Below are 11,777 nucleotides of genomic sequence, written 5' to 3'. Positions count from 1 at the left end.
ATATGCAAGTGAAATAATCAAAACAAAGTTTATTGGAATTTTCGAAACATAAAATGGAAGAATAGAAATAATAATAACCAATACTTGTTTAAATAAAACTAATTAGCATAAAACAATAAAAAATAATTAATAAAAAATTATAGCAAATACTCCTAAAAAAGCGAAAGTTATTTATGTACTTAAATCCAGAAATTTTTAATTAACCTACCAAGCATTTCAGATTTTTTTTTATAAATTGTTATTCTTTAAAGAATTTATTTTTTCTTATTTATTTTCTTTTAAATCCTGTTAACTGTATATAACTTAAAAATAAAAAAAAAACTTAAATACTATTTCAATTCCACTATTGTGGTAAGCGATTTCAATTCCATCGATTGGCATTGTTTCATTTTTGACATTCTGTATCAGCGGCTTGTGAATTTGTTAATGATGATGGCAACTCTTTGACCGCGATTCGATTAGAAAACGTTTTCACACATTTCACTCGTAAATTTTTATTGTTCTGTTGGAAAATATTAGTTATTCAATTCTATAATTGTGTGAAAACTATAGCTTAAGTTGCAAGAAATTGGGTAAGCTCAGTATTATAACTGCTTGTTTTAATATATACGTAATTTGCCATAAAATAAAATTTGCATACCAAGCGGCGATGTCTAGCGAGGGCTGCTGTCGTCGCGACACACTGTTTTGTGTATCCGTAGACTAGTTTTTCACATATTCGCATCTGCTAATTTTTTTTTACTTTCAGTTTCGTGATCACATTTGTTTATTGTAAAGGCACGCGAAAATGTCGTTGCCGCCATATATGATACCGCCTAATGCTTGGGCAGCACAAATAATGGCGCAGCAGCAGGCACAGGCATATGCTGCAGCAGCCCAAGTGCAGCAAGCTCAAATGCATGCCCACCAAATGGCAAATCAAATACAACAAATTCCTCCTCCGGGTGCACCTTTACCGGTACCGATAACAAATGGCAGTGCAGGTATGCCACAAAGTGGTATAGGCGGTAGTGGTAGTGTTGGTGGTATCAACCAAGCACAACTCGGCCAAATACCAACACCCAAACCAGACATAATTACCGAGGAGAAGCTACAAGAAAAAGCGCAGAAATGGCACCAATTACAATCGAAAAGATTTGCAGAGAAACGAAAATTTGGGTTTGTCGATGCGCAAAAAGAAGATATGCCACCTGAGCACATACGCAAAATTATACGCGATCATGGTGATATGACCTCACGAAAATATCGACATGATAAACGTGTATACTTGGGAGCATTGAAATATATGCCACATGCAGTTTTAAAACTACTTGAAAATATGCCAATGCCCTGGGAGCAAATACGTGATGTGCAAGTTCTTTATCACATAACTGGTGCTATAACTTTCGTAAATGAAATACCTTGGGTTATTGAGCCAGTATATATAGCACAATGGGGGTAAGGGATATATATTCATGAAATAAATATATATATATTAATTATGTTTTTTGTTTAGAACCATGTGGATTATGATGCGTCGTGAGAAACGTGATCGACGCCATTTTAAACGTATGCGTTTTCCTCCATTTGATGACGAGGAACCGCCTCTAGACTATGCAGACAATATTTTAGATGTTGAACCGTTGGAAGCCATTCAAATTGATTTAGATCCGGAGGAAGATGGACCCGTGTATAAATGGTTCTACGAGCATAGACCACTAGTGGGCACACCATACGTGAATGGATCCACATATCGTAAATGGAATTTGACTTTGCCGCAATTGGCCACTTTATATCGTTTAGCCAATCAGTTGCTCACTGATTTAGTAGATGGCAATTTCTTCTACCTTTTCGATCCCAAAAGTTTCTTTACCGCCAAAGCGCTTAATATGGCTATACCAGGCGGACCAAAATTCGAACCGCTCATTAAAGATCACAACGTGGGGTAAGTTCAAACACTGATTAAAATAAATAATAAAATAATTTTTGTTTGTAAATTTCAAAATTTTATTGGTTTTCAACAGTGATGAGGATTGGAACGAATTTAATGACATCAATAAGGTTATCATACGCCAACCTATTCGTACCGAATATCGTATTGCTTTTCCCTACCTTTACAACAATATGCCTCATTTCGTGCACCTTTCATGGTAAGTAAATTACCTCGTTATGCCTTAAATATTACAAACCACTCGAAAACGCAGAGAACTAAAGCTTTTATTTCTGCATACTTCTATGGTGGTAGAAAAAACCAAACTCATAAGAAAATTACTACTTTCAAGCGACTTCTTAAAAAAAAGTTTTCGAGGTGCGATTTGCGTTGAAGCTGTAAGAGAAAGTTTACTCCATACAGCTGCTGACAGTTGCATACAGATTATTATTAGTGTTAATGATAAACCAACGATAAACATCTTTATTTTACAATTTTTTGTATTGTTTAGGTACCACACGCCCAATGTTGTGTACATTAAAACTGAAGATCCAGATTTGCCAGCGTTTTACTTTGATCCGCTAATCAATCCGATTTCGCATCGTCATGCTAATACCAAGGTTGCAGAGCCGATGCCCGATGATGACGAAGATTTCTCATTGCCCGATGAAGTACAACCTTTCCTACAAGACACACCACTTTACACTGATAACACAGCCAACGGCATAGCACTGTTATGGGCACCGCGACCTTTTAACTTACGCTCGGGCCGTTCTCGTCGTGCTATAGACGTTCCGCTCGTCAAAAGTTGGTACAAAGAACACTGCCCACCTGGACACCCCGTCAAAGTGCGTGTGAGCTATCAGAAGCTTTTGAAATATTACGTATTAAATGCGCTAAAACATCGCAAACCAAAACCGCAGAAGAAAAGGTTAGACAAAAAAAACTGGGTTATAAAAATTGGAATACAATATTATCAATTATTTGTTTTTTAGGTATCTGTTCCGCTCATTTAAAGCGACGAAGTTTTTCCAAACCACTACCTTAGATTGGGTTGAAGCTGGCTTGCAAGTTTGTCGACAGGGTTATAATATGCTTAATTTATTGATTCATCGTAAAAATCTAAACTACTTACATTTGGATTATAACTTTAACTTAAAACCGGTGAAAACACTAACAACAAAAGAACGTAAAAAGTCACGTTTCGGCAATGGTTGGTATTCTTGTAATTGTATATACATTCATATTTATAATTCAACACATGCCTTCATTTCAATTTACAGCCTTCCATTTGTGTCGTGAAATCCTGCATTTGACTAAGTTGATCATTGATTCGCATGTGCAATATCGTCTTAATAATGTCGACGCCTTTCAATTGGCCGATGGGCTACAGTACATATTCGCACATGTTGGCCAGTTATCTGGCATGTATCGCTACAAGTACAAGTTAATGAGACAAATACGCATGTGTAAAGATTTGAAACATCTTATCTACTATCGCTTCAATACGGGCCCTGTTGGCAAAGGACCTGGCTGTGGTTTTTGGGCACCAGGTTGGCGTGTTTGGTTATTCTTCATGCGGGGCATAACTCCGTTGTTAGAACGTTGGTTGGGCAATTTGTTGTCGCGTCAATTTGAGGGCCGTCATTCGAAGGGTGTCGCGAAGACTGTCACAAAACAACGTGTCGAATCACATTTCGATCTGGAGTTGCGTGCCTCTGTAATGCACGACATAGTTGATATGATGCCGGAGGGTATTAAACAAAACAAAGCTCGTACAATTTTGCAACATTTATCCGAAGCTTGGCGTTGTTGGAAAGCGAATATACCATGGAAAGTACCCGGCCTGCCAATACCTATAGAAAATATGATATTGCGTTATGTTAAAATGAAAGCCGATTGGTGGACTAACACTGCGCACTACAATCGCGAGCGCATACGTCGCGGCGCTACAGTTGACAAAACGGTTTGTAAGAAAAACTTGGGTCGTTTAACACGTCTATATCTGAAGGCTGAGCAAGAACGCCAACATAATTACTTAAAAGATGGTCCATACATATCACCCGAAGAAGCTGTAGCCATTTACACGACAACAGTGCATTGGTTGGAGTCACGACGCTTTGGTCCCATACCATTCCCACCGCTCTCATACAAACACGACACTAAACTACTGATTTTGGCATTGGAGCGCCTTAAGGAAGCATACAGTGTAAAATCGCGTCTAAATCAAAGTCAACGTGAAGAATTGGGACTCATTGAACAAGCCTATGATAATCCGCATGAGGCGTTGTCGCGTATTAAGCGTCATTTGCTAACTCAACGTGCATTCAAGGAGGTATGTCAACGGAAGTATATCAATTTCACGTATGTCTCTCTATTTTTTACTTCTCTTATATAAATGTTTAGGTTGGTATCGAGTTTATGGACTTGTACAGCCATTTGATACCTGTCTACGATGTTGAACCACTCGAGAAAATAACCGATGCATATTTGGACCAATATTTATGGTATGAAGCGGATAAACGTCGGCTCTTCCCGCCATGGATAAAGCCAAGCGACACTGAACCGCCACCATTGTTGGCCTATAAGTGGTGTCAAGGTTAGTCAATAGCCAGAGCCGCTGTGTCGTGCATTCGTATGCTATAATCAGTGTGTTTTTTACAATAAGTGCGCACGTGTAGACGTTTGTGTGTGTGATTTGTAGCAAAGTGATTTGCATTTGAAATCCCCTTGTTGCAAACCTCACGCACGCGCGTTTCTACTTTTCAACAAAAGAAGTTATAAATACTTTTTTATATAATATATGCATAGAAAGTAAATTTTTTTAAGTTTCTCTCAAATATCTTTGTTGTCACTCGTCAAAACTTACAATAAATACTCACTTGTATACTTCGCATTTCAAAGGCATCAACAATCTGCAAGACGTTTGGGACGTAGGCGAGGGTGAATGCAATGTATTGCTCGAATCGCGTTTCGAAAAACTATATGAAAAAATCGATTTGACACTGTTGAATCGTTTACTCCGCCTCATAGTTGATCATAATATTGCGGATTATATGACAGCTAAGAATAACGTCGTCATTAACTACAAAGACATGAATCACACCAACAGTTATGGCATTATCCGTGGTCTGCAGTTCTCTTCCTTTATAACACAATACTATGGTTTGGTTTTGGATTTGCTAATGCTTGGTTTGCATCGTGCCAGCGAAATGGCGGGACCACCACAAATGCCAAACGACTTCCTCACGTTCCAAGATACAGTTACCGAAACCGCACATCCAATACGTTTGTATTGCCGTTATGTGGATCGTATTCATTTATTCTTCCGTTTTACTGCGGAAGAGGCGCGTGATCTGATTCAGCGTTATCTCACCGAACATCCAGATCCAAATAACGAGAATATTGTTGGCTACAACAATAAGAAATGCTGGCCCCGCGATGCACGCATGCGACTGATGAAACATGACGTCAATTTGTGAGTTCCTTGTTATTAATTTGATTTTGTTATTAAAGTTTTTAACATATTTTTGAATTTTGTTTTTCAATATTTTTTTTAATATTTTTATTATTTTTTTTTTATTTTTCAATTTTTTTGTATATACTTAATTTTTTTTGTATTATTTATTGATTTTTTTATTTTATATTAATATTTTTTTTGTATATTTAATTTTTTTTTTTACATATATTTTTATATATTTTGTATTTTATTTTATTTTTTAATATACTTTTAGGGGCCGTGCCGTTTTCTGGGATATTAAGAATCGTTTACCTCGTTCCGTTACGACCATAAACTGGGAGAACACCTTTGTATCGGTCTACTCGAAAGACAATCCAAATCTGTTATTCAATATGTGCGGTTTTGAATGTCGTATACTGCCGAAGGTACTAATTTGCAAAAATATATATTTTTTTATGTAAATTTTTTATATAATTTTTTATTATTATACAGTGTCGTACACAAACTGAAGAATTCACACATCGCGATGGTGTCTGGAATTTACAAAACGAGGTGACAAAGGAGCGCACAGCTCAATGTTTCCTGCGTGTGGATGACGAGTCATTAGGTCGATTCCATAATCGTGTGCGTCAGATTCTAATGGCTTCTGGTTCTACAACATTCACAAAGGTGACAATAAATAATAACATTTACACTAAAAAGAAGTTACTTAAAAATTATTTTTAATCTACAGATTGTTAATAAATGGAATACTGCGCTTATCGGTCTTATGACCTATTTCCGTGAAGCGGTTGTGAATACACAAGAGCTGCTCGACCTGTTGGTGAAATGTGAAAATAAAATACAGACTCGTATAAAAATCGGTCTCAACTCCAAAATGCCTTCGCGTTTCCCACCTGTGGTGTTCTACACACCAAAAGAGTTGGGTGGTTTGGGCATGTTGAGCATGGGTCACGTGCTTATACCGCAATCGGATTTACGCTGGTCTAAGCAGACCGATGTCGGTATTACACATTTCCGTTCAGGTAGGCACCGCTATAAAATAAATTCCACACACAGTTTATTCATGAAAAAAATTTTCTTTCTTCTATTTAACAGGTATGTCGCATGACGAAGATCAATTGATTCCGAATTTATATCGCTATATTCAGCCATGGGAGAGCGAATTTATCGATTCACAGCGCGTGTGGGCCGAATATGCATTGAAACGCCAAGAAGCCAATGCACAGAATCGTCGTCTTACATTGGAAGACTTGGAAGATAGCTGGGATCGCGGTATACCACGTATAAATACGCTCTTCCAAAAAGATCGACACACGCTCGCCTACGATAAGGGCTGGCGAATACGCACAGAATTCAAACAATATCAAGTGCTTAAACAAAATCCATTCTGGTGGACACATCAGCGGCATGATGGTAAATTATGGAACTTGAATAACTACCGTACCGACATGATACAAGCTTTGGGTGGCGTTGAGGGTATTCTAGAGCACACACTCTTCAAGGGTACGTACTTCCCTACTTGGGAGGGACTTTTCTGGGAGAAGGCATCTGGTTTTGAAGAGTCAATGAAGTACAAAAAACTGACTAATGCTCAGCGTTCGGGTTTGAATCAGATTCCCAATCGTCGTTTCACACTTTGGTGGTCACCTACCATCAATCGTGCTAATGTATACGTTGGTTTCCAAGTACAACTTGATTTGACGGGTATTTTTATGCATGGCAAAATTCCAACATTGAAAATCTCCTTGATTCAAATATTCCGTGCTCACTTGTGGCAAAAGATACACGAGTCCATTGTTATGGATTTGTGTCAAGTGTTCGATCAGGAATTGGATGCACTCGAAATTGAGACTGTACAAAAAGAGACCATACATCCACGTAAATCATATAAGATGAATTCGTCCTGTGCTGATATACTGCTATTCCCCGCTTATAAATGGAATGTTTCACGACCGTCTCTGCTTGCGGACACCAAAGATACAATGGACAATACAACAACACAAAAGTATTGGTTGGACATACAGTTACGTTGGGGAGACTACGATTCACACGATGTGGAACGTTATGCACGTGCCAAATTCCTTGACTACACCACCGACAACATGTCCATATATCCCTCGCCGACGGGTGTGCTCATCGCTATTGATTTGGCGTACAACTTGCATTCGGCCTACGGAAACTGGTTCCCGGGTTGTAAAACACTCATACAACAGGCTATGGCCAAAATTATGAAGGCCAATCCGGCATTGTATGTATTACGTGAACGTATACGTAAAGCTCTGCAACTTTACTCATCCGAGCCAACTGAACCCTACCTGAGCTCACAGAATTACGGTGAATTGTTTTCGAATCAGATTATTTGGTTTGTTGACGACACGAATGTGTATCGTGTAACCATACACAAAACATTCGAGGGCAATCTAACAACGAAACCAATTAACGGTGCAATCTTCATTTTCAATCCACGTACCGGTCAACTGTTCTTGAAAATCATTCATACATCTGTATGGGCTGGTCAAAAACGTTTGGGTCAATTGGCGAAATGGAAGACAGCCGAAGAAGTGGCGGCGTTAATTCGTTCGCTACCAGTAGAAGAGCAACCTAAACAGATCATTGTGACACGTAAGGGCATGTTGGATCCCTTGGAAGTGCATTTGCTTGATTTCCCGAATATTGTGATCAAAGGCTCCGAACTGCAATTACCATTCCAGGTGAGTGAAACAGTCATAATCTGAGTACTTAATGAAAAAATATACATTTTTTGTAAATGATAAACATTTTATTAATAATTTGAAACCCTTTGAAAACAGGCCTGCCTTAAAGTGGAAAAATTCGGTGATCTTATATTGAAAGCCACTGAACCACAAATGGTGCTCTTCAATCTTTACGACGATTGGTTGAAGACCATCTCTTCGTATACTGCGTTCAGTCGTTTGATTTTAATTTTACGTGCACTACACGTGAACACCGAACGCACGAAGATCATACTCAAACCGGATAAGACGACTATAACTGAGGCGCATCATATCTGGCCAACACTCACCGACGAGGAGTGGATAAAGGTGGAAGTGCAGCTTAAAGATCTGATTTTGGCCGATTATGGCAAAAAGAATAACGTCAATGTGGCCTCGCTAACACAATCGGAAATTCGTGATATTATTTTGGGTATGGAAATCAGTGCACCGTCAGCGCAGCGTCAACAAATTGCTGAAATTGAAAAGCAAACAAAAGAACAGAATCAACTCACAGCGACGACAACGCGTACAACGAACAAACATGGCGATGAAATTATTACCTCGACCACATCGAATTATGAGACGCAAACGTTTAGTTCGAAAACCGAATGGCGTGTACGTGCGATATCAGCGACAAATCTGCATTTGCGTACGAATCACATTTATGTCAGTTCGGACGATATAAAGGAAACGGGTTATACGTATATTTTACCGAAGAATATACTGAAAAAGTTCGTCACAATTTCCGATTTACGCGCCCAAATCGCTGGTTACTTGTATGGCGTGAGTCCGCCGGATAATCCGCAGGTAATTTCAATTCCCTTCAATTAAAAAAATTCTAAATTTCTTATATATCTATATTTTATTGGTTATTAATTCCATTTCATCCCTTAGGTTAAAGAAATCCGTTGCATTGTTATGCCACCACAATGGGGCACACATCAGACATTGAACCTGCCCAACACTTTGCCTACGCATCAGTACCTAAAAGACATGGAACCACTTGGTTGGATACATACGCAGCCGAATGAGTTGCCACAACTATCACCACAGGATATCACCACGCACGCTAAAATTATGCAGGAAAATGCCTCGTGGGACGGTGAAAAGACCATTGTAATCACTTGTTCATTCACGCCAGGCTCATGTTCGCTTACGGCATACAAACTAACGCCGTCCGGTTTTGAATGGGGTTCCAAAAACACAGATAAGGGTAACAATCCCAAGGGTTATCTGCCGTCGCATTACGAACGCGTTCAAATGTTGCTATCGAACAAATTCCTCGGCTTTTTCATGGTGCCCGCGCAGGGTAGTTGGAATTATAACTTTATGGGCGTACGACACGATGCGAACATGAAGTATGAACTGCAATTATCGAATCCTAAGGAATTCTATCACGAAATACATCGACCTTCACACTTTTTATTATTCTCCAATTTGGAGGATGCCGGCGATGGCTCAGGTGCCGATCGTGAGGATGCATTCGCGTAGTTTGTCATACAAGAAAGTCAACAAATTTGTTTTATGTTTCCTGATTTATAGTTAACAACAACATTGGTATGAACATTTATAGTAATTGAGCTGTGTAGGTATAACTATAATAATAATTACGTACGTTTTAGTGAGAAACGAAAAAGTCAATATTTTCATATATGTTATATAAAGCGGACACTACACAAATAAAATAATAGTTTTACAAAAAAAAAGGCCCGTTTTCTTATATTTAATTATATTGTTGTGAAAGAAAGGAATCAATTCAAGTGCTATATATGCCCTTTCTATTTTATTTTTGGTATATGGACTTTATATAGTTCTTTTTATTTCAATAAGCACATGAAATTAGGTATACTAAATCAATATTGATAAAACATGCTCACCATCATACTGTAGCTTAACAATACATACGCGACTTTTTTACCATTCTTAATTAGCTGAAGTGTTTATATGTAAAAGTAATCAATTAGACAAAAATAGATTTTAAATTACATATAATTTATTTCTATATTCCTTTATAAATTTCAATACATTAGTCGTATAAAAAATATTTACAATTAGTTATTGTATTGCATTTGTGTGATCACTAAGTTTCATATTATATTCTTTAGTTTTATTTTTGTTTTTTTTTTTCTTATTATTATTGTAGCTTTTATTATAATTTAGGTACGAGGGTATGTAAACCATTTGTTTTCGTCGTCATCTTTACTAAATTTAATACACTTTCCCTATTTGTTCCCTAAATAGTCATATTCATTCGTCTTTCCGATTGCTTCACGGCATTTAGTATTATTTTTTTCTTTACACAATTCTATGTTATTACGTTATCGCCCAATTTCTGCATAGTAACGCTGTTAGTTAGGTACACACAAAACTGTATTTATGCTGTTTGTTATTATGAGCATTTCCATAGTAAAATTGCTAAATTCCCACCGAAAAAAAGATATAAAATATTTTTGGTTTCGTAGGAAACTTCAAAGCCAAAGCCTTCTCCGACAACCACATGCCAATAAATGCCGAACTTCTTATCCATGGTTTCCTTGATAACACGTGCCGCTTGCTATTAACATAAATAAACAAAATACATAAATATGTTCATATGTACATATATAGGTCAAAACAAACAATAAAAAATAAACAAAAAACGCAGATTATCTCTAGTTCCCCCGAATATTGTTCCACACAATTATGATAATTTAAACTAATTTTTAAAACACCGCGTTTTATTTGAAACTTACCTCATAATTGCTCGAATATTTTTCACAAGCTGTAATGCTCATTTCAATTGCTTCTGTGCGCATTTCTTCGTTCATGTCCGAATGCTGAAAATATCGCGTAACACAATTCGATTTATTATCTATTTATTTTGATTCTTCTTTTGTATTATTATTAATATTATTTTTTTTTTTGATGACGGCGAATTATGCTACTTTTATTTCATGCCTGACAAATAGTGCGTACCTTGACAAGCGGATATGTGTGCACGATTTTCTTGTCGGCTTCTTTTTCCGGATTTGCTCCCTCATCAGCCATGTCGTTAAAGTTATGCAAATATCAACTAGTTTTTGTAAAAACACACCAAAATATACAATTTCGATTGCCAAACGTTGGCTTATTGCAGTAAATCTATATTGTCGTACCGTTGTGTTTCGAAACGAAATCCGAATGTCTTAGAAAAGTTCATAAAACTTTTTTAACACAATTTCAAACGAAACTACAAACAGGGAACTTCAAAACATTTACTTTAATTAACGATAACTGTGCTAAATATTATATAGTTTATTCTATTAAAAATGTTAAAGAAACAAATATTGTATCCCTTCTATGATAGTATACGTATGCTCTTCCTCCCATGCATAATACCTAACTGATTTTCGCTTGTCTGCATGAGATTTACTAACATCAGTTAAATATTTCTTACTATCGAAACTCCACTAATTTTTAAATTGGTTTCTTCTCTCACTATTGCAATAACATTTCGGCGCATGCGTTATTTTTATTGTCTATTCTGCTAAAAGTTACTTGGAAGATTGCAAATATTTGCAATATGAAGTGGGGTCACTATATGGCACAGAATACTAAATTCAATCAACCCCACCACCAATTGAAGTAAACAGTCCCTTTTTCGGTTTCATAAACTTTTAAGGGAGGAAATCGTAAACACAAGATGAAGCAG

At 37.1% G+C, this 11,777-nt stretch overlaps 2 protein-coding genes across 2 annotated transcripts; one reads left to right on the top strand and one right to left on the bottom strand.

The window, feature by feature from the left end:
• The first annotated feature begins 414 nt into the window (after window positions 1-414).
• Window positions 415-10,442, top strand: LOC128922783 (pre-mRNA-processing-splicing factor 8). Its single transcript, XM_054234616.1, has 15 exons — window positions 415-572; window positions 749-1,437; window positions 1,496-1,924; window positions 2,004-2,129; window positions 2,421-2,840; window positions 2,905-3,122; window positions 3,193-4,244; window positions 4,316-4,508; window positions 4,814-5,387; window positions 5,644-5,794; window positions 5,862-6,038; window positions 6,103-6,394; window positions 6,468-8,083; window positions 8,183-8,914; window positions 9,002-10,442. The coding sequence occupies exons 2-15, from the start codon at window positions 788-790 to the stop codon at window positions 9,596-9,598; spliced, it is 7,227 nt and encodes a 2,408-aa protein (XP_054090591.1). The 5' UTR covers window positions 415-572; window positions 749-787; the 3' UTR covers window positions 9,599-10,442.
• Window positions 10,213-11,572, bottom strand: LOC128922784 (dynein axonemal light chain 4-like). Its single transcript, XM_054234624.1, has 3 exons — window positions 11,063-11,572; window positions 10,840-10,923; window positions 10,213-10,661 (listed from the first exon to the last, which is right to left on the bottom strand). Exons 1-3 carry the CDS (start codon window positions 11,132-11,134, stop codon window positions 10,497-10,499), a joined length of 321 nt encoding a protein of 106 aa, XP_054090599.1. The 5' UTR covers window positions 11,135-11,572; the 3' UTR covers window positions 10,213-10,496.
• Window positions 11,573-11,777: the final 205 nt, after the last annotated feature.

Source organism: Zeugodacus cucurbitae, chromosome 6, assembly GCF_028554725.1.
Source record: "Zeugodacus cucurbitae isolate PBARC_wt_2022May chromosome 6, idZeuCucr1.2, whole genome shotgun sequence".
Classification (NCBI taxonomy): domain Eukaryota; kingdom Metazoa; phylum Arthropoda; class Insecta; order Diptera; family Tephritidae; genus Zeugodacus; species Zeugodacus cucurbitae.
This window is presented reverse-complemented; position numbering and strand designations above follow the sequence as displayed.

Bases quoted from the DNA above. Each gene is read 5' to 3' on its own strand.
- LOC128922783 (XM_054234616.1), top strand. From the start codon at position 788: ATGTCGTTGCCGCCATATATGATACCGCCTAATGCTTGGGCAGCACAA. The intron at 6,395-6,467 runs GTAGGCACCGCT...TCTATTTAACAG, and splicing joins TATTACACATTTCCGTTCAG to GTATGTCGCATGACGAAGAT. The intron at 8,084-8,182 runs GTGAGTGAAACA...CTTTGAAAACAG, and splicing joins AACTGCAATTACCATTCCAG to GCCTGCCTTAAAGTGGAAAA.
- LOC128922784 (XM_054234624.1), bottom strand. From the start codon at position 11,134: ATGGCTGATGAGGGAGCAAATCCGGAAAAAGAAGCCGACAAGAAAATC. The intron at 10,924-11,062 runs GTACGCACTATT...CGATATTTTCAG, and splicing joins ACACATATCCGCTTGTCAAG to CATTCGGACATGAACGAAGA. The intron at 10,662-10,839 runs GTAAGTTTCAAA...TTATGTTAATAG, and splicing joins AATATTCGAGCAATTATGAG to CAAGCGGCACGTGTTATCAA.